We start from the raw sequence: 23,054 nt of genomic DNA on the forward strand, positions 1-23,054 counted from the left end.
GGGAAAATACAATATTCCTTTTAAATTTCTAGTGCAAGGAACTAGGTTCATCCTATCCTCAAAATGCATCTAACAAGTAGTCAGAGGGATATCAACTTAAAACTTTTCCACTGGCAAAATGCTGTTTCTACAACTTTTTTTCAATCTAGAATATTAGGAAAAAAAAAACTTGCATTGGTAAATCATGCTCTCCAGAAGGAAATCTTGAGGAGGTGTGTGAAAGTGCCAAACTAAAACAAAGAGCTCAAATAGCTAAGTTAAACAAGATAAAGAAATACAGGACTGTAACAAATAAAATACCGGTACTTATTTTTCCTTTGATTTTGTTTAGAACTTATAAATGGGCAAAACCCAAAAGCATTCCTGGATTTGATCAACTTTCTTCATTTAACTAATCTATTGACTATATGTATTGGAGTGTTCTACTAATTACATAATAGTAATAGAGGTGGTATTGGTAATGTGTTTACTATGTGTCAAGTATTGTTCTAAGTGATGGGTAGATACAGGTTGGACACAGTCCCTGTCCCACAAAGATTTCACAGTCCTGTTATATCCTTAATATCCATTTATGAAGATCTCATATCTATGAAGACAATTTTTGATGCCTTATCTATCTGACCCTGGATGTAGACGCCTCCTGGGTTTGCGGGCTGGGGAAGTGGGAGAAGGTGAAGAGTAAGAGAGAATTAGAGAGAGAGAGAGTGCAAGAGACTGTAAATTTCTGAACTACAATTTTTGCTACTTCCCAGCAATGAAAAAAACGGTAGAGTTCCACAGTATTTTTTTCAAAAAATGTTCTTATCTGTCATGAGGTCCTGCCAAAGTGAGGACACCAAGGATGATGCTGATAACATTTTCTCTATTTTCAAAAATGGGAAGTGTTGGAAACCAGAATAGCTAGAATGTACTTTAAAGTTACAAGTGTCATCGAATCCCAATAATGATCCATATGGAAAAATCTCTGCTGTAGAACTGTTTCTATTAATAAAGAAAGTTCCCCTTGAGCATGTCCCAAGTAAACGGCTCAGTAGAGAGTATGGTCTTTCAGATCCTAAATGTAAAATCTAGGGTACAAGTGCAAAGAGAATGTGGCTGTTGGAAAATTTGAAAACAGTATATTACTTGGAGTAATCATTCAATCAGTGCTACTTATTGAGTGTTTACTATGCGCAGAGCACTGTACTATACTGGAAATTTACAATTTATACAGAGAATCGGGTGTCACAAAGCACTACATCAGCTGAGAAATGTACTTTCTTCATATTATTTGAACAATAAAGCATAACTTTATTGCACTATTACTGCCTAGCTTAAAAATCCTGCAAGGCAGGAGGTCTTTTCCACCTCTTGTTACCTTTCAAAAAGCACAATTATAGATCATAAATCTCACAGAACATTCAAAATGGGATCATTCCCCTCCTCCACCATTGCTTCCAATAGCAGTTATTAACTACAAGAAAGAGATTAACATTGGCTATTTTTAGAAAAATCTTTCAAAGCAATGTGACACGGAAAAGAATAGACCTTTCCAACCAAAAGAACCAATCTGTTTTTATTTGCTTCTTAATAGTAAAAAAAAAATAAAAGGAGATTTTTTGGGGCTCCTGGTGACCTTAATTCCTCTAGTTGATTATTATCCAAGAAATAACCAATGGAAAGCAATTCTTTCTTTCATAATGCATAACCCAAAGCATCTTATTTCAGTTACAAAATAGATTCACAACGTGCAGTTAAAAAGGATCATTTTTTAACCAATTTCAGAAAATGTAGTTTCCTAAAATTAAACGGATTGCTTCAGTGCTTTAGAAAAATTCCTCATTTATTCGTTTTTGTATTTTTATAACATCTAATCCTCCTCTAGGGTGAAATTTAAAGTACTCAAAGATAAATGATGAACTCTTAATACTCTTACTTACCTTACGGAACGGTAGATGAAACATCAACTTCAATCACTTAAAAGGTGCATAGTAGAAAACTTTTCACCAATGAACATAATCTCCAAACAGTGAATCCAGATTATACCTTAGAATCTTTATTCTAAAAGTCTAAATTAGGCTACTAAATTAGGCTACTAATAGAAGCAGCGTGGCTCAGTGGAAAGAGCATGGGCTTGGGAGACAGAGGTCACAGGTTCTAATCCCAGGTCTGCCACTTGTCAGCTCTGTGACTTTGGGCAAGTCACTTCACTTCTCTGAGCCTCAGTTCCCTCATCCGTAAAATGGGAATTAAAACTGTGAGCCCCACTTGGGACAACTTGATCACCTTGTATCCACCCCAGCGCTTAGAACAGTGCTTCGCACATAGTAAGCACTTAACAAATGCCAACATTATTATCATTACTCAAATTTGCAGTTTTGGCAGAAATCCAGATTTCCAATACATAGCTAATGAATCTATTCATTTGTTCATTCATTCAATCGTATTTATTGAGCACTTACTGTGCACAGAGCACTGTACTAAGCTCTTGGGAAGTACAAGTTGGCAACATATAGATATGGTCCCTACCCAACAGTGGGCTCACAGTCTAGAAGGAAGAGACAGACAACAAAACAAAACATATTAACAAAATAAAATAAATAGAATAAATATGTACAAGTAAAATAGAGTAATATATACTTACAAACATATATACATATATACAGGTGCTGTGGGGAGGGGAAGGAGGTAAGGTGGGAGGATGGGGAAGGGGAGGAGGAGGAGAGGAAGGAGGGGGTTCAGTCTAGTATCTATATGGACCACAAGGACTGAGAGTCCATTGTTAAGTAGGGACAGTCTCTATACGTTGCCGACTTGTACTTCCCAGGTGCTTAGTACAGTGCTCTGCACACAATAAGTGCTCAATAAATACGAATGAATGAATGAATGGATCATTATCTATGTATCAGAAATCTGGATTTCTGCCAAAAATGCAAATTTGAGTAATAATAATAATGATGGCATTTGTGAAGTGCTTACTATGTGCGAAGCACTGTTCAGTGTACTAGGCACTTAGTACAGTGCTCTGCACACAGTAAGCACTCAATAAATATAATTGAATGAATAGGAGCCCTTGATGGCTCAGGACCACGTCTAATTTTTATCCATGTATTCTCTTCGCAGTACACAGTACAGTGCTTTGCACACAACTGGAACAGTGAACTACTACTACTCTCCAGGACACTGCTTTCAGTGTTTGGCTTTTGAAACTATCTTACATTTTTCTTTTCTGTCATTCTTACTTTATCACATCTGGGGTAATGCAACTTGCACAATAAGGTATATGATGTCCAAGGGATCATTAATTTCATGATATGACTCACTGAAAACTGCATCTCACCAGTTTACTGGATGGCAAAATCCATTTGATAGAAAAGGTGAACAACAGAATAGTTGAAATCTTAGAATAGAAGAACTTGAACAGATGATCAGGTTCCACAAAGACATATTCATTCATTCAATTGTATTTATTGAATGCTTATTGGGTGTAGAGCACTGTACTAGGCACTTGGGAGAGTACAATATCAACATTAAAGATACATTCCATGTCCACAACAAGCTTACAGTCTAGAGTGGGGGAGACAGACATTAATACAATAAATTAGTTATAGACATGTACATAAGTGCTGTGGGTCTGGGAGGGAGGGGAGAATCAAGGGAGCAAGTAAGGGTGAGGGAGAAGGGAGTGGAAGAATAAGAAAGGAGGGACTTAGTCTGGAAAGGCCTCGTGGAGGAGATGGGCTTTCAAGGCTTTGAAGGCGGGGTAGAGTAATTGTCTGTTCGATTTGAGAAGGGAGGACGTTCCAGGCCAGAGGCAGGATGTGGACTAGGGGTTGAAGGTGAAATGGGTGATATCGAGGCACAGTGAGAAGGCATTAGAAGAGTGAAGTATGTGGACCGGGTTTTAGAAGAAGAGTAGCAAGGAAGCACGTGAAGAAATTCTAAAAATTCTCTGCTATTCCCTAAGGCATTTCAGCTCCAAGGCCCATAATCAGTGTGTTTCTTGAGTGCTTATTACATAGTTCTGTACTAAGGACTTGGGAGAGAACAATACAACAGAGTTGACAGAAAAGTTCCCTGCCTACAAGAAACTTAGAGCCTACTGGGGGAGATGAACGTTAATGTAAATAAATTATAGATAGGCGCATTAATACTGTGGGGCTGAGATGGGGTGAATAGCAAGTGCCTAAAGGGTACGAATACAAATACGTAATCAATGCAGAAAAGAGAGGGAATTGGGGAAGAAGATGACTTAATAATTATGGCCCATGTGTCTTTACAAAGCTCATGTCTTCCATTATCATTTCCCAAACAGTACATTATAAGAAAAATGTGTCCAGTTTCTCTATAGTAAAACAGCTTTTTTATGGCATTTATTAAGTGCTAACTATCTATCAAGCACTGTTCTATGTGCTGGGATAGAAACAAGATAATCAGGTTGGACACCATCCCTCTTCCACACGGGGCTCACAGTCTTAGGTAGAGAGTAGGAATTAATCTCCATTTTACAGATGAGGTAACTGGGGCACAGAGAAGTTAAGTTACTTGTCCAAGGTCACACAACAGACAAATGGCAGATCCAGGATTAGAACCCAGTTCCTCTGATTTCCAGGCCCATGCTCGTTCCTTTAGGCCTCACTGCTTCTGTTCTTCTACTACTGCTATTTCTACTACCCATTCTACAATTTTTAACTCTGAAAGAGAGATCAAAGAATTGTAAGATATTATAGCACAGAAGAAAATTCAGTTAGAGTTTTTCGAAGTTTTGAAACCCTCCCCCTGCCATTCCCCATTAAACAAACTATGCCCCAGCCCCCTCTTTAAGACAGAGGATTTGTTCTTCAGTCCTCTCTCCCAGACACAGACACAGTAATAGCTGACGCAGTAATAGTACTTGCTTTTATTACTCACTTATTGCGTGCAGAGCACTGTACTAAGACCTTGGAGAGACTACCTCGGTGGGCATTAGACATGCTCCTTTTCCCTCAGGGGGGCTTACAATCTAAGAGTTTGACTTCACAACTTGCACTACATTCCTTGGCCTCTGTGTCTTCAATGGACTGTTTGCAATTTGGGTAGAGACAGGTGCCCTACCAGCTTCTGGGCTAGGAGTTGGTCATCACTGATTTTTTTCCCCCCCAATACCAGATGACAAGCAGAATTTTGGCCAGAATCACCTATCCCATCTACCTCTTTAATAGTATCAGGGATGGGTGGATGTGGGAGTGGTAACAGTGCTGGAACTGGCGCTCTTTTAGGAGGTGGGTATTTATCGAGCACTTCCTGTGTGCAAAGCATTATACTAAGCACTTCGGGGTGTACAATAGAGTTGGTAAACACATTCCCTGACCTCTAGGAGCTTACAGTGTGGAGGGGGAGACGGACAATAATATGAAGTGCTGTGGGACTGAGGGAAGGGTGACTTTAAATCCCTCATAATGTGCTGAAAATGGTGTCTTCTATACTGCAAACTCATTCTCTCGACTATAAACTCAATGTGGGCAGGAAACACGTCTACTAGCTCTGCTGTACTGCAATAATAATAATAATAATAATAATAATGGCATTTATTAAGCACTTACTATGTGCAAAGCCTGTTCTAAGCGCTGGGGAAGTTACAAGGTGATCAGATTGTCCCGCAGGGGGCTCACAGTCTTAATCCCCATTTTACCGATGAGGTAACTGAGGCACAGAGAAGTTAAGTGACTTGCCCAAAGTCACACAGCTGACAATTGGCAGAGCCAGGATTTGAACTCATGACCTCTGACTCCATAGCCTGGGCTCTTTCCACTGAGCCACGCTGCTTCTCTGTACTAACCAAGCGCTTAGTTCAGTGCTTTGCATACAGCACGCATATATCATTCATTCAATCGTATGTACTAAGTGCTTGGGAGAATTCAAGGCAACAATAAACAGTCACATTCCCTGCCCACAACAAGCTTAAAGTCTAGAATGGGACAGACAGACATCAATGCAAATAAATAAAATGACGGATAGGTACATAAGTGCTGTGGGGCTGAGAGGGAGGAAGAGCAAACAGTGCATGTCAGGGCGATGCAGAAGGAAGTGGTAGATGCTACACTACTTTGCCAAGCTCCTCACACATAAATATTGCAATATTAGAGTTAAAACTCTCAAATATGGACTCCTCAATTAGCTGGAAAAGTCATTCATCCAGAAAACTCATTTACCAAGTATTTTTAGCCTCAAACATTACTAAATGCTAACTAAAGTGCTTTAGATCCTTTAAATTGCAATGGGTCCAGTATACAATTAATATAACCATTTTTATTAGAAACAGAAAGCTTAATCATGTAGGCTATCCATTAACTGGACTGGCCTCAGTCTCATGCATTTTGGAACACTGAGTTTTTATGGTAAAATGTGTAGAATTTTAATAACATTGAAGTTTGTTCTTAAAGTTCACATTAGAATAGATACTTGAAAATTAGTAACCTTTCAACATTTAAATCTAGAAGGAGAAAGACTTACAAAAATATTGGAGGGAAGAGTTATTAGGAGAAGAATTAATTATTATACTGAGATCAGAAAATCTAGAAGCCAACTTTCTTTCCTCAAGGAGGTTCAGGAGAGGAGAGGAGAAAGAAAGATATATATTTGCACCTAGTTTCTAATAACAGCTCCAATACTTGTCTGCTGAGTGTCTTTTGGGCAAGTCACTTAACTTCTCTGTGTCTTCAACTATCTCATCTGTAAAATGGGGATTAAAACTGTGAGCCCCATCTGGGATACAGACTATGTCCATCCTGATTAACTTGTATCTATCCCAGCACTTAGTACAGTGCCTGGCACACAGTAAGCACTTAATGAACACCATTTTTTAAAAATGCACTAGTAGAATTCAGTAAAAAAATGTATAAACTTGGGATAAACTTTGTCTTAATAGCAGCAGGCGTAAATCCAAAAGAGACTTTAAGGATGTAAATGTTAATATACTTAAACTATAGAATTATAAGACTCTTGAGGGCTGGGATCACATCTAGTACCTCTAATGCACTCTTCCGAGCAGTTTTTACATTCTTCTGCACAAAGTGTTCAATATCATAGATTGAAATCTTAAGGTAAAGTTTGGAGGAATCAATTTTGAATGGAAAGTTTGAACACTTCGGGTTATGGTAAATGGTCCTTGATTTCTAAATTTTACAACCTGTTTCAGCTCCACGATAGGATATGATAGGAGCCCGAGGGGAATGGAGAAACAGTATAAACTATGCAATGGGGTGGCAGGGAGAGGGAGTAAGGTACAATCAGAGACGTTGAGGACACCTCAAGAAGGGGTGTCCATTTTACTCACAGTAGAATGAGAGTTGGAACTGCTCTCGCTCAACATAAATGCATTAATGTAGCTAGATTTTTCTTTTATAATCAATCAATCAATCGTATTTATTGAGCGCTTACTATGTGCAGAGCACTGTACTAAGCGCTTGGGAAGTACAAATTGGCAACACATAGAGACAGTCCCTACCCAACAGTGGGCTCACAGTCTAAAAGGGGGAGACAGAGAACAAAACCAAACATACCAACAAAATAAAATAAATAGGATAGAAATGTACAAGTAAAATAAATAAATAAATAAATAAATAAATAAATAGAGTAATAAATATGTACAACCATATATACATATATACAGGTGCTGTGGGGAAGGGAAGGAGGTAAGATGTGGGGATGGAGAGGGGGGACGAGGGGGAGAGGAAGGAAGGGGCTCAGTCACTGAGTGCAAAGCACTGTAGTACAAGTCTGGGAGAACAAAATAAAGTAGAACAATTCCTTCCCTCAAGGATTTTACAATCTAGCTGAATTCACTAAATGTGAACTCAAGTTTTGAAGCAATTTTGGTAAAAATAGAGCATTTGACCTTGGCTAAAGAACCAAAAATTGGTTCTGACAATGTTTCAGCTTAAAATACAGTGCATAAAAACCACTGTGTCATAAGTCAAGAAACGCCTTATTACTAAAATCATCATACCAAAACCTCCTGCTTCTTCCTTCTTGGAACATGAATCATCTAGCAATTATAAATTGGAATTCCTAGTCATTAAGGTAGTAATTCCTAAATATTTAAGAAATTTGAATGAATGTATCTGTGTGGTCAACAGAAACATTTTCCTGACTATATACTCAGAATTAGTGCTGGCAAAACTCTTTTGATTTTTACTCCATGGGCAAACTTTCTAGTATATGAACAATATTATAGAGGCAACAGTTGTCCATAAAAATGACAAAGATTTATCCTCACCAGGTTTTAGAAGTCTATTCTTACCAAATTAAATTTCCAACTAGAATTATAAAATAGTTTAAAATGCACATTTTATTTAAATCATATTTAGTAGTGTGCCCTGGCCCAAGGACACAGGATTGAGAGAGCAGGATCTGAGAACATTTAAATATATACTGGATCAAGACATCTCATATTAAATCATAAGAATTTGTTTTAAAGAAAGTAAAATATCAATGACATACTGTTCTGCAAAAGATTCTCAAAACAGGATCAAATTAAATTTATGGCAATAAGATCATTTTTCTTCCTATTGCTATATCTGAACTTGGTTTCTCTGACAGATTGGATACTGCAATTTAATTCTACGTTTACCCCTGATCGTTGAATTTAACAAGACATTGGAGGAGTGCTCTGCCCAAATTAGCCTCAATATTCTCTATTGAATAAAATAATTTACAAAGATATTGAGGGGAAATTTACTGATAGTTCAAACCACAGAGCCAACTAGCATGTATCACTCTGATGGAAAAAATGTGGGAGATAGGATTAGTCTAGTGGAAAAACCACATGGCTAGGAGTCAGGACACCTGATTTTGATTCCCAACTCCACCACTGGCCTTGTGTGGGATCTTGAACAAGTCACTTCCTCTCTGTGGGCCTCTGTTTCCTCATCTGTAAAATGGGGAGGAGACAGACTGTGAGCATTGTGAGATTGTATCTCCTGATGGGAGAGGAACTGTGCCCAATCCGATAACCTTTTATCTATCTGGGCATTATGATATAGTAACCACTTGGAGAATATGGTCCTAGTGGATAGAGCATCAGCCTGAGAGCCAGAGGACCTGGGTTCTAATCCTGCTCTGCTACTTGCCTGCTGTGTCATGGATAAGTCATTTAACTTCTCTTTGCCCTAATGTCTTCAACTGCAAAATGGAGATTCAATACCTGTTTTTTATGGCATTTTTAAGCTCTTACTATGTGCAAAGCACTGTTCTAAGCAGTGGAAGAGATACAAGGAGATCAGGTTGTCCCAAATGGGGCTCACAATCTTAATCCCCATTTTACAGACGAGGTAACTGAGGCGCAGAGAAGTTAAGTGACTTGTCCAAAGTCACACAGCTGAAAAGAGGTGGAGCTGGCATTAGAACCCATGATCTCTGACGCCCAAGCCTGTGCTCTTTCCACTGAGCCACGTTGCTTCTCTGTTCTCCCTCCTACTTAGAATGAGAGCCCCACATGGGATAGGGGCTATACCTGGGTTTACTCATATCTACCTCAGTGCTTAGAACACATAGTAGGCGCTTAACAAATACGACTGAAAAAAACTTTAGTTTATGCCATAATTATGATAATAAAGAAGTGGAGGCAAAGGAGAGTCATGAGATAGGCTAAGGGACTGCCATTATCTCAGTATCTCTACTTCTCCCAACTCTCACTTCCTCTTGCCACAGGCCTCCCTTTGTACTCTGTCCTTCATGCAAGAATACTTGCTTTCATATCTTCACAGAATAAGGGTGGAGGTGGTGTTTGTTTGCAGGATGACAACCCACCCACACTCAAGAAAGGCCCTAGTAATAATGATAGTTATAACATTTGTTAAGTTCTTACTATGGTCCAGACACCGTACTAACACTGGGGTGGATACAAGCTAATCGGATTAGATACAGTGCTTTTCCCACATGGGGTTCACAGTCTTAATCCCCGTTTTGCAGGTGAGGTAACTGAGGCCCAGAGAAGGGACGTGATTTGCCCAAGGTCATACGGCAGAAACGTGGCAGAGGCAGAATTAGGATGAAGGTCCTTCTGACTCCCAGTGCTGTGCTCTATCCAGTAGGCCGTGCTGCTTCTCTACTAAGCCCAATCCCCTCTGCTGTAAGAACTGCACTTTTATAAAACACACAACATCCTATTGTAATCAATCTTCACGTCACTCATAAGGCCCCATATTTCCTCTTATCCACCTGGGTATTAATTTGTTTCCTGTCATTTTTTACATGCTTATAATGTTCTAGGCACTGTACTAAGAGCTGGGGTAGATTCAAATTACTAAGGTTGGACACAGTCACATGCCCTACATGGGGCTCACAGTCTTAATCCCCATTTTATATATGAGGTAACTGAGGCCCAAAGAAGTTAAGTGACTTGCCCAAGTCACCCAGTCGACAAGTGGCAGAGTAGGGATTAGAACCCAGGCCCTCTGGTTCTCAGGCCTGTGCTCTGTCCATTGGGCAAGCTCCTTCCCAAATTCTTCTATTCTTTTCGAATCTTTTTACATTCTAATATGAAGATGGTCTGTTCAGTTCACCATGACTTCAAGAACACCCAAAGCTGAAGTGGGTTCATAAAAATGCACTAGTATTTTTCAAGTTCCATTATGTGCTCACATCTCTTATCCAGGCTTCCCACTCCCATGTGGCCTCAATTCTTAAACGAGACAACAGTTCTGTGGAGGTTCTCTTGTCTTTGCTGATGTACGGTACCCTCCCAAGCACTTAGTACAGTGCCCTGCAAACAGTAAGTGCCTCATTGATTGATTCTCACTTCATTCATTCATAAGGACATAGTCATGTGATTAGAGAAGCAGTGTGGCTTAGTAGAAAGAGCATGGGTTTAGGATTCAGAGGTCATGGGTTCCAATCCCTGCTCTGCCACTTATCAGCTGTGTGACTTTGGGCAAGTCACATAACTTCTCTGGGCCTCAGTTACCTCACCTGGAAAATGGAGATTAAGACCGTGAGTCCCACGTGGGACAGCCTGATTACCTTGTATCTACCCCAGCGCTTACAAAAGTGCTTGGCATATAGTTAGCGCTTAACCAATACCATCATTTTTATTATTACTGGGTCAGGTCAGTGGTCCAAGGCTACAAGCCCGGAATGTGTCTGATTATTGTTGTATTGTACTTGCCCAAGCACTTAGTACAGTGCTCTATACACAGGAAGTGCTCAATAAGTACAAAAGTATTCTCTCAGAGCTGTTAGGAATGTTGGAAGGAACCACATGATGGCTGCCCCCCGACATTCACCCTAATGCAGAGGATGCATCATCTAAACATCTTTAATATCTCCCTTTTACATCCCCAACTTCCCCTCTAATTTCTCATAATGGACTACTTGTCCATGATTTTTTTTTCAAAACCCTCTTGAACCTGCTAGTTTTGACCTAAATGACTTTCCCAGTGTGCCATCCCATCTGCTTAGAATCCCTCTTCTCACATTTTCTTCCCTTCCTGGCCACGCATATACATATATGAATAAATATATATTACATATATGGATATAGATTAGCTAGATAGAGCTACAACTCCTAGAGTCCAACACCCTCCTTCAAAACCCTTCTAAAAACACATCTCCTCCAAGAGGCCTTCCCAGATTAAGCCATCATATCCACACTCCCCTCAGCATCCACTCTGCACTTGGCTGTGGATCCCTGAAACACTTTGAGACTGAAGTGAGCCCCACAGGGCTTTAGTCAGTATCTTTAAACCCTCTTTGCCCTCTGTGTGATTTATTTTGTCTTCCGACTCCTGCGATAAACTCTAGGCTCCTTGCGGATTTGATCTACCAACTCTATTGCTTTGTACTTTCTCAAGTACTGTAAGTGCTCAATAAGGTTTGAATAAGGTATAAGAATCTACATCAGTATGTGTGAAAATGTAGACACATATCTAGGTGTGTTCATATGTGTAGCAGTTTGCTTGCGTATATGAATCTGCAAACTGGAAGAGGATTATACACAAGCTGTTTTTCCTTACTGAAAAACAGTGATATCCATAGAAGGCAGTGAAGCAGAAAGGAACTATAGCAGCATGCATTAGTGGGGATGTGTTTGTGCATGTTTCAGTGTATGCTAAATTCTTAAATGTTCAATGCAAACCACTGACTGATCCATGTTAGCAGAACTAGCACCTCTTTTCCTAGTGTGATATATACTGTACTCACTCCTTTTCTTTCCCATTCCCTTGTTTATATTGTTCTCTCTGCCCCTCTTAGACTTTCTCCCTCACTGCCCCCCGACTCCTACTCCACACTGCCTTCTGCTCTTTCTCTCTGGAACACTATGCTTTGCTGGAGTTGTATTTTACTTGTTGGGTGTTTTTATAAAGAGGACATTTGACCTGACTGACTGCAATAAGATACAATATATATTCTGTTTAAAGAACCATAGCTCTCCCTGCCCTCCTGCTCCCACCTCCTGAACCAAGCCTCATTAAGACAGTAGTGATATGGGATAAGGGGAGGAGACCCCTCCTTCCACACCCCACCCCACAACTCACCCTTTCTTTTTGCTCACTGTTTGCCAGCTGCTGCTATTCCTGAAGCTTCAGGAGAGGAAACCTGACACCTTTTCTTTAAATCTGCAACTCTGGATCCCAGGTGGGGGAGAAAGGAATGTGAGTAAGCCCCAAGCACTGGAGTCTGTGTTTCTTTCTCCTCGTTAGCCTGTTTTTCTGTGACACTTAAAAATGAGTTAAGGAAAGTCACATTATGAATAGAGGGGGGAAGCTCCATTCTAGAAGGGCAAACCTCCTTTAAAAAAGTAGATAAATAGATCCCAGGAGGCAGCAGAGGAAGGAGGATGGAGGGGAGGGAGAGTCAAGCAGAGATATGAAGAGACAATATGGGATCTCTAGATTTCAGAAGCCGGGACAAAATCTAGAAAGACACAGGGACAGTGAGGGAGGGAAAGAGATCCCAAGGCCGGGCGGGGGGGTTTAGGGATGAAGGACTGTGCTCTCTGGTGGCAGGTGGACTGTCCCCTACTGCTGCTGCAGATCCTAGTGTAAGAGAGGAGGAATAAGAGGAAGAGTTATTACCTAGGACACTGAAAGAGAAGTAATAACTTCTCACTAGCTTGGAGGCAGCAGCTAGAAAGCAGCTTATCAGTGGCAAAGGGCACCCAATCGCTTTCAGTTTGGTTGTGGCCTTCAGTGAAGGGGAGAGCAAAGAAAGAGCAAGGAGAGCGCCGCTATGGCAGCGGCCACGGGCACTTGCTGCCGTGAGTAGAGTGAGCATAATTTGGGGTTCCAGGGAGGGTAGGCCTCCAGGAATTTTAATAGTCCATGAACATAAAATCTTGCATGAGTCAAGTTCAGCCTGAGAGCTCAGAAACAGTGGGGCCAGTGTGGAGTGAAATTCCCAGGCCAGTCTCCTGCTACGTTTGGACGGTCCCTCTCGCCCCTACTGTCCCCAGCCATCCTATTTTGGGATGCCACTGCACCAAAACAAGTGCAGGCCTCACTTTCTGAGGATGGGTGCCGTGTGGGTACAGGAGTCGGACTCTGGCCTGATGGGCCTCCAGGGCCCAGCAGCATACCCTGCAAGGGAGTCCAAGCCCACTTTTAGTTCAGGCCAGATTCACTTCCAGTCTGGCTTGAGGCCGCAGATCACGGCTAGACCTCTTGGTGTATGCACAGCTCTGTTAGACAAATGTTTCCCATCAACTGGGGAACTCGAGACCTCAGCCTGGAATGGAGAACAGGATTTCCATCCTGCCCTCCCCTCCCTTCCCAGCAATATTTGCATTCTGCTCCCCTCTAGCAGATGGGCCCAGAGCACACTAGAGCAATGTGGGGGTGATATCAGGGTCCCTCTCCCTACAGCATCCCCAGGGGTACGAGGGAGCCAGCCACCATCTACTAGTGGCCAGCAGGAGCAAGCCCGGCTACTTGCTATTCCTCCCAGCCACTTGCTATTCCTGCCAACCACCCACCTCCACAGGTGGGCAGGTTCCTTGCTTCCCACTTTGGAAGTTCATAAGACCCCTGAAACAAAGTAGTGCTGATAAAAGCTAAACCCACTGGGGATCTGGGTGGGGAGCAGCAGGTGGGGCATGTCCCACTGTCCCAGTTGGCCAGAATTTGGCCAAGTCGGTCACTGATCGGGTCAAGTTGATCCGGAATTGTCTTGCTTGTACAGGCGGCAATGGTCCCCGCGTGCCAAGGTTGGAAAGGGGGTGAATCCCTTCCGGAATGCCGGTCCTATCCTGCCCTCCCACTTCATCCCGGCCTCCAGAGGAGGCAGCAGAGACAGGCAATGATTGGAGGAAAGGGGTAGGTTATGGGGTGCATGGGGAGGGGAAAGGAGAGGGGGCTGTCAAGGGGTCTCCTGCCCATCCCGGGAAGCGGGGCCTGAGTGCTTAGGGCTCCCTGCCACCCTGACGCTGAAGACAGACGGAAGCGAGCTGTGATTCCCCATGCCTCTCCAATCAGGTGGAAAAACAATGCCAAACGTGGCACGCCTAACGGTTCCAAGGCAGGCACACAGCAGATCTCTTCCCCCCCGACAGCGCCAACACCCACCACCCCAATAACCCTTGACCCTAGACCACAGCCCGTTTAACTCTTTAATACACACACACACAAAAAAAAAACATACACACACACACACGCTCTCTCGCCTCCCGGCCCAACGGCATTTATAAATCTTGCATCTTCCCCTCTCCTGCCTTAAAAATAATGGTCCATTAGGGGCCAGATCGATTCCGGCTACTTAGGAGCAGTGCCCGGCATGTGCACATCTGCCGCGTTTGACTGGAGCGCCAGAAAACATCCTTTCGAAAAGTTGAGCACCAGAAAGGCTGCGCTCCCCGGGCTTTTCCCACCAGCACGGTTGTTGCGCGGAAGAGATGGAGGGGAAGGGGATTGGGATGCGAGGGGAAGGGGATTGGGATGCGAGGGGAAGGGGATTGGGGTGCGAGGGGAAGGGGATTGGGATGCAGGGGGAAGGGGATTGGGGTGCGAAGGGAAGGGGATTGGGATGCAAGGAGATGGGGATTGGGATGCAAGGGGAAGGGGATTGGGATGCAAGGAGAAGGGGATTGGGATACAAGAAGGGGATCGGGGTGCAGGGGGAATGGGATTAGGATGCAGGGAGAAGGGGATTAGGATGCAAGTAGAAGGGGATTGGGATGCAAGGGGAAGGGGATTGGGATGCAAGGGGAAAGGGATTGGGGTGCAAGGGGAAGGGGATTGGGGTGCAAGGGAATTGGGATGCAAGGAGAAGGAGATTGGGGTGCAAGGGGAAGGGGATTGGGGTGGAAAGGGGTCCAGAGGTGCAAAAACCTTTCCTCCTGAACTAGATAAGGGCTTAGTCCAGTGCTCCGCATACAGTAAGCGCTCGATAAATACGACTGAATGAATGAATGAACGAACTAGATCCCGCAGCAGCCCGAAGGAGGAAAGCATCCGAGCAGGGAACTTCTCCTCCCCTCTCCAGCACCCCGCCATCTCCGGCCCACCCTCCACCCCTTTCTCTTCCCCAGCCTAAAAGGGCAGGAGGGAGGAGGATTCCCCGGCACTTACGTCTCGGAATTTGTTCCACTGCCCGACTTCCTTGTCATACTGGGAGATGGTGGTGAGCCACTGCTTATCATCCAGAAAATTCCCGCCGTCCGAGCGGGCCGCCGAGGCTGCGGCCGCCGCGAGGACCTGACTGCACCAGGCCGCTGCACACACGCACCAAAAAGCCGGGGCCTTTAGCATCTGGGAGAGGGGACAGGAGGCCAGGGAGGGGGGACAGGGAGGGAGGGAAACAGGGGGGAAGTCAGAAATAGGCTCACACCAGAGGGGAAGGAGCTTGGGGTCACCTCCAATCGCACATGCACCAACAACCATCCCCTCTTAAAAAAGAAAAAAGAGAGAGGGGAGAGAGAAAGGGGTGGGGGGGTAGAAAGAAGGGCTCCTCTTTCTATATCTATATATCTAGATATATACATACACAGATATTCACCTCCCAGCCCCCACCTACCTCCAAGCGCACATGCACAACCATCCCCTCTTAAAAAAAGAAAAAAAAAGAGAGAGAGGGGAGAGAGAAAGAGGTGGGGGGTAGAAAGAGGGGAGCCTCTTTCTCCCTATATCTATATATCTAGATATATACATACACAGATATTCACCTCCCAGCCCCCACCTACCTCCAATCGCACATGCACAAACAACCATCCCCTCTTTAAAAAGAAAAAAAGAGAGAGAGGGGAGAGAGAAAGCGGTGGGGGGGTAGAAAGAGGGGAGCCTCTTTCTCTCTCTATCTATATATCTAGATATATACATACACAGATATTCACCTCCCAGCCCCCACCTACCTCCAATCGCACGTGCACAACCATTCCCTCTTAAAAAAGAAAAAAAGAGAGAGGGGAGAGAGAAAGGGGTGGGGGGGTAGAAAGAAGGGAGCCTCTTTCTCTCTCTATCTATATATCTAGATATATACATACACAGATATTCACCTCCCAGCCCCCACCTACCTCCAATCGCACGTGCACAAACAACCATCCCCTCTTAAAAAAGAGAAAAAAAAGGGAGAGGGGAGAGAGAGAAAGGGGTGGGGGGGGGGTAGAAAGAGGGGAGCCTCTTTCTCTCTATATCTATATATCTAGATATATGCATACACAGATATTCACCTCCCAGCCCTCACCTACCTCCAATCGCACATGCACAAACAACCATCCCCTCTTAAAGAAAAAAAAAGAGAGAGAGGGGAGAGAGAAAGGGGTGGGGGGGGTAGAAAGAGGGGAGCCTCTTTCTCTCTCTATCTATATATCTAGATATATACATACACAGATATTCACCTCCCAGCCCCCACCTACCTCCAATCGCACGTGCACAAACAACCATCCCCTCTTAAAAAAGAGAAAAAAAAGGGAGAGGGGGGAGAGAGAAAGGGGTGGGGGGGGGTAGAAAGAGGGGAGCCTCTTTCTCTCTATATCTATATATCTAGATATATGCATACACAGATATTCACCTCCCAGCCCTCACCTACCTCCAATCGCACATGCACAAACAACCATCCCCTCTTAAAGAAAAAAAAGAGAGAGAGGGGAGAGAGAAGGGGGTGGGGGGGGGGGTAGAAAGAGGGGAGCCTCTTTCTCTCTCTATCTATATATCTAGATATATACATACATAGATGTATGCTGCAAAGCTCAACACACATATATACGCTGCGAACCTAGAGGCTGCGAATAGATGTAGAGGTATACTGCCTAGCACATCACCTTGCTGGAAAGGTCCGCACTGTATCCTCAGCTCCTGCTGGAAATCCAGCTCGCCGCCGCCAACTCCGTCCGTCTGAGGAGCTGGTGTGGGCTCCGCCGTGCCGAGCCGGCCACTCAGCTCCCCTCAGTCCCCCTTCCCCCTCCCCCGGCCCCATCTCCACCCCCCTCCCCTCCCCTCCCTTCTCCTCTCCTCCCTCCTCCTCCGACCCACCGGGGAGCCCGGCTGCAAGGCGGATTTTGCCAGCCACCCACTGCACTCTGCAGGAGGGAGCTCCTTCCCCCGGCCGGGGCATCTCCCCCACCTCCCGGGTTCATGCTTGGGCTCCCACGCCCCCTTAGTGGCTCCTCATCTCCTCCCTGTTGCTCTGGATGGATGGAAAGGCAGACCTTGGGAATTAGGGGATGGGGAGGGGGCATTGTTGGGTATCTATATGTTGCCAACTTGGACTTCCCAAGCGCTTAGTACAGTGCCCTGCACACAGTGCCGACTTGGACTTCCCAAGCGCTTAGTACAGTGCTCTGCACACAGTAAGCGCTCAATCAATACGACTGAATGAATCAATGAATGCCCCGGAGGGCATCTCTCCTCCTGCACACTCTTCTAGACTGTGAGCCCGCTGTTGGGTAGGGACCGTCTCTATATGATGCCAACTTGGACTTCCCAAGCGCTTAGTACAGTGCTCTGCACACAGTAAGCGCTCAATCAATGCGATTGAATGAATGAATGGAGATGCAGAGCCCGCTGTTGGGTAGGGACCGTCTCTATATGTTGCCAACTTGGACTTCCCAAGCGCTTAGTACAGTGCCCTGCACACAGTGCCGACTTGGACTTCCCAAGCGCTTAGTACAGTGCTCTGCACACAGTAAGCGCTCAATCAATACGATTGAATGAATCAATGAATGCCCCGGAGGGCATCTCTCCTCCTGCACACTCTTCTAGACTGTGAGCCCGCTGTTGGGTAGGGACCGTCTCTATATGTTGCCAACTTGGACTTCCCAAGCGCTTAGTACAGTGCTCTGCACTCAGTAAGCGCTCAATCAATACGATTGAATGAATGAATGGAGATGCAGAGCCCGCTGTTGGGTAGGGACCGTCTCTATATGTTGCCAACTTGGACTTCCCAAGCGCTTAGTACAGTGCTCTGCACACAGTGCCGACTTGGGCTTCCCAAGCGCTTAGTACAGTGCTCTGCACACAGTAAGCGCTCAATCAATACGATTGAATGAATCAATGAATGCTCCGGAGGGCATCTCTCCTCCTGCACACTCTTCTAGACTGTGAGCCCGCTGTTGGGTAGGGACCGTCTCTATATGTTGCCAACTTGGACTTCCCAAGCGCTTAGTACAGTGCTCTGCACACAGTAAGCCTCAATAAATACGATTGAATGAATGAATGGAGATGCAGAGCCCGCTGTTGGGTAGGGACTGTCTCTATATGTTGCCAACTTGGACTTCCCAAGCGCTTAGTACAGTGCTCTGCACACAGTAAGCCTCAATAAATACGATTTAATGAATGAATGAATAAGATGCAGAGCCCATTGTTGGGTAGGGACCGTCTCTATATGTTGCCAACTTGCACTTCCCAAGCGCTTAGTACAGTGCTCTGCACACAGTAAGCCTCAATAAATACGATTGAATGAATGAATGAATGAGATGCAGAGCCCGCTGTTGGGTAGGGACTGTCTCTATATGTTGCCAACTTGGACTTCCCAAGCACTTAGTACAGTGCTCTGCACACAGTAAGCGCTCAATCAATGCGATTGAATGAATGAATGGAGATGCAGAGCCCGCTGTTGGATAGGGACTGTCTCTATATGTTGCCACCTTGGACTTCCCAAGCGCTTAGTCCAGTGCTCTGCACACAGTAAGCGCCCAATCAATACGATTGAATGAATGAATGGAGATTCAGAGCCCGCTGTTGGGTAGGGACCGTCTCTATATGTTGCCAACTTGGACTTCCCAACCGCTTAGTACAGTGCTCTGCACACAATAAGCCTCAATCAATACGATTGAATGAATGAATGAGATGCAGAGCCCGCTGTTCGGTAGGGACCGTCTCTATATGCTGCCAACTTCGACTTCCCAAGCGCTTAGTACAGTGCTCTGCACACAGTAAGCCTCAATCAATATGATTGAATGAATGAATGAATGAATGAATGAATGAATAAATGAATGAATGAATGAGATGCAGAGCCCGCTGTTGGGTAGAGACCGTCTCTATATGTTGCCAACTTGGACTTCTCAAGCGCTTAGTACAGTGCTCTGCACACAGTAAGTGCTCAATAAATACGATTGAATGAATGAAAAGGACATCCCATCTTGGCCTGGAGCTGGACAGCCGGGGGGGACAGTTCAGAAAATGCCCCATTTTCAGACTCCTCTAAATGTTCTGCCACCTTGTCAGCCTGAGAAGTGCAGTTGTTCCGGGGAGGGAGCTTCCCTAGAAAAATCATCATCATAATTGGCTTTGGAGTCAGAGGTCATGGGTTCAAATGCCGCCTCCGCCACTTGTCAGCTGTGTGACTTTGGGCAAGTCACAACTTCTCTGGGCCTCAGTTCCCTCATCTATAAAATGGGGATTAAGACTGTGAGCCCCTGTGGGACCACCTCAACACCTTTTAACCTCCCCAGCGCTTAGAACAGTGCTTTGCACATAGTAAGCGCTTAATAAATGCTATTATTATTATTATTAATTATAATATTTGTATTTGGTATATAGTAAGTGCTAAATCAATGCTATTATTATTATTATTATCAATTATAATATTCGTATTTGTTAAGTGCTTACTCTTTGCCAGGCACGGCTCTAAGCGCTGGGGTAGTTCCAAGGTTATTAGGCTGTTCCACATGGGGCTCACGGTCTTCATCCCCATTTTACAGATGAGGTCACTGAGGCACAGAGAAGTTAGCCCAAGTCCCTACCAGCTACAGTTGCAGATTCTGGGACCCCCACCCCCAAACTCCGGAGCCTTATCTCTCTTCCCACTAAGCGAAGCTCTTTTTCTATTTTTAGGTGATTCACGTGACATCTTTACATCTTGATCCCTTTATTTAGCGCTGGAACAAAATGTATTCTTTCAAAATTGCCATCAAAAAATAGGCTGGCAACGTAAATTTCCAGGAAAATAGGGAAGCTTTAGATGCGGGGGAGGGAGGTGGATGCTATGAATAAGGAAAAGGAGTTGCAACCCTGAAAAATAGAACCAGAGATATTCTCCGGAATCACATTCTCCAGATGGAGTGAGTGGTCTGAACCAGAAAAAAAAACCAAACACCTCAATCCAGGAGATGGTCTCAGGAAACAGCCGGGGGGGGAGGGAATATGGGGGGGGAGGGAATATAGGGAAGTTAAAATTCCCCTCCCCTTGCCCAACTCTAGCGCTGTTCCCTCAACAGACTAGAATCAGAGAGTGAATCTGTTCCACAGCAAGAAGGGTAAAGTGGTGTGAAATTACTTTTCCGGAGGAAAGGAAGGGAGGGAGGAAGGAGCAGTCATCAACAGGTAACGTGTCCTGAAACAGACACCAACACAATCACTAAGCCCCTTTTCTATTCTTTTTTTATGGCAAGTGTTAAGCACTTACTGTGCACCAACCACCGTACTGAATACTGGGGTAGATACAGGCAAATCAGGTTGGACACAGTTCATGTCTCACATGGGCCTCACAGTTTTAGTCTCCATTTTACAGATGGGGATTTAGTCTTCTAGACTGTAAATCCATCATGGGCAGGGAATGTGTCCACCAACTCTGTTATATTGCAGTCTCCCGAGCACTTAGTAGAGCACTCTCACACAATAAGCACTCAAATACGATTGATTGCGGAGGAGTTAACGGGCACGGAAATATCAAGTGACTTGCCCAAGATCATACAGCATATTTATTTATTTATTTATTTATTTTACTTGAACATTTCTATCCTATTTATTTTATTTTGTTGGTATGTTTGGTTCTGTTCTCTGTCTCACCCTTTTAGACTGTGAGCCCACTGTTGGGTAGGGACTGTCTCTATGTGTTGCCAATTTGTACTTCCCAAGCGCTTAGTACAGTGCTCTGCACATAGTAAGCGCTCAATAAATATGATTGATTGATTGATTGATTGATTGAAGTGGCAGAGCTGGGGTTAGAACCCAGGTCCTTTCATTCCCCGGCCTGTGAGAGGCCACACTAGGCCACATTGCTTCTCAAATACTTAAGCAATGAACCTGCTGGGGTGGAGTTCTGATAGTCTTCAGCAGTAGCAAGGGCAGAGTTGCTTTTAAATTAGGCAATACTGGCAAACTTGAGAACTAGAACCAAAGACATTCTTTCAGCAAAAGAAGTCACCAAGGAATAGTTTGCTTGGAAAGAACTAACTGGAATAAAGCACCCCCAATGTAGAACCTACTCTGAAATTGTTTTTCCAACCATCTGTAAATTTCTCCTACTTGTAAATTATTTTACGGTCTGTCTCCACAGCTAGACCCTTGAGGACAGGAATCATGTCTATTGCACCCTCCCAAGCATTTCATTCAGTGCTCTGCACACCGTGGGCACTCATTATTATTAATTGGACTGAAAGAAACCCACACCCATTGCGGCCTGGGTTACTGACAGTTTCTCTACACGACTTTAGGATTCTAGCCAAAACAGTGATTCCTAAACATTTTATTGGTATTGTGTCGTTCAGAATTTTAAGTATATTGAGTTCTACAATATTTTCTTAATCTCACTGAGATCTAGGACTTTATCATAGTTGATGCTCATTTACTCAAATACAAATAGTCTGTTTTCCTCAATATTATTAAGGTGTAACATTAAAGTTTAGTTGCTTGTTAAGATCTCAATGAGAAAGCTTAAAATATATTGAGACGTTTCCCCCTCCCTCCCAAAGTCAAATTGTCAAGGATCTGAAATAGCTCTGCTTGGGGTCCAACAATTTGGCAAGATGTGGAGGGTTGTATGCAACTTACGGTGATTTTTCTTTTCAGGGACCAGAAATATTCATGATTTTTGCTTAGGATAATCTTCCCATTCTATAGCTGGATGTGTTATTAGGTAAATATCTGATTTAGAGATACTGATTTTTTTTTCCTTATCCCTGCTATGTATAGTTTGTCTAAGGCGCAAATTCTGATCTGTGTAAGAGTCAGCACTCTGGGAAAATGCTGTATGCTAGATTCATCTGTTCAGTAGCAGTCACACACACAAAAGTAATCCCTGGTCACTGCAAATCCAGCACACTAAAGATCTGCTGACACCATCATAAAATTGTGTCACGTAAGCAGAGTTCACATTCTTATTTTATAAAGTTTTATACACTGAAATGTAAAATCATTTTTATGTTATTCAATTTGTATTTTGCAGAACATATTCAAAACTAATATAAAATGGTCACCGCAATTACCATTAAGAAAAAGAAAGCTCTGAGTTTTTTAATGAGTTTTCTTGGGAAGTAGCTTCAGTGTCACTTCTGAAGTAGTCAGGTCATACAACATTAACTGTATCAATATGTACTCTTTCTGAAAGGGTAGAGCACTGGCCTGGGAATCAGAAGGACCTGGGTTCTAATCCCATCCCTGCCACTTATCTGCTGTGTGATCTTGGGAAAGTCACAACTTTTCTGTGCCTCAGTTACCTCATCTGTGAAATGGAGATTAAGACTTGTGAGCCCCATGTACGACATGAACCATGTGCAATCTGATTTCCTTGTATCTACCCCAGTGCTTAGACCAGTACCTGGCCACCTAGGAAGCTATGCAACTTTCTAGTGCCTAGTAAATGCTCGAACAAATACCATAAAAAAGTACCCTCCAAGCTGTTCACAATGTCATACATATGAGGCCAACAAGCTGCAGAATGTAATA

At 43.8% G+C, this 23,054-nt stretch overlaps 1 protein-coding gene across 2 annotated transcripts in view; it reads right to left on the reverse strand.

Moving 5' to 3' along the window:
* SPOCK3 (SPARC (osteonectin), cwcv and kazal like domains proteoglycan 3) overlaps positions 1 to 17,285 on the reverse strand; it is a 341,328-nt gene extending 324,043 nt beyond the window's left edge. For both annotated transcript variants that reach the window (XM_038755097.1, XM_038755096.1), the window contains exons 1-2: positions 17,210 to 17,285; positions 15,522 to 15,701 (exon numbers count right to left, since the gene is read on the reverse strand). In XM_038755097.1, the coding sequence (XP_038611025.1) occupies positions 15,522 to 15,701 (180 nt within the window). In that variant the 5' untranslated portion in view covers positions 17,210 to 17,285. The remainder of the gene's footprint in view (positions 1 to 15,521; positions 15,702 to 17,209) is intronic.
* Positions 17,286 to 23,054: the final 5,769 nt, after the last annotated feature.

Source organism: Tachyglossus aculeatus, chromosome 12 (assembly GCF_015852505.1).
Source record: "Tachyglossus aculeatus isolate mTacAcu1 chromosome 12, mTacAcu1.pri, whole genome shotgun sequence".
NCBI classification, from domain to species: domain Eukaryota; kingdom Metazoa; phylum Chordata; class Mammalia; order Monotremata; family Tachyglossidae; genus Tachyglossus; species Tachyglossus aculeatus.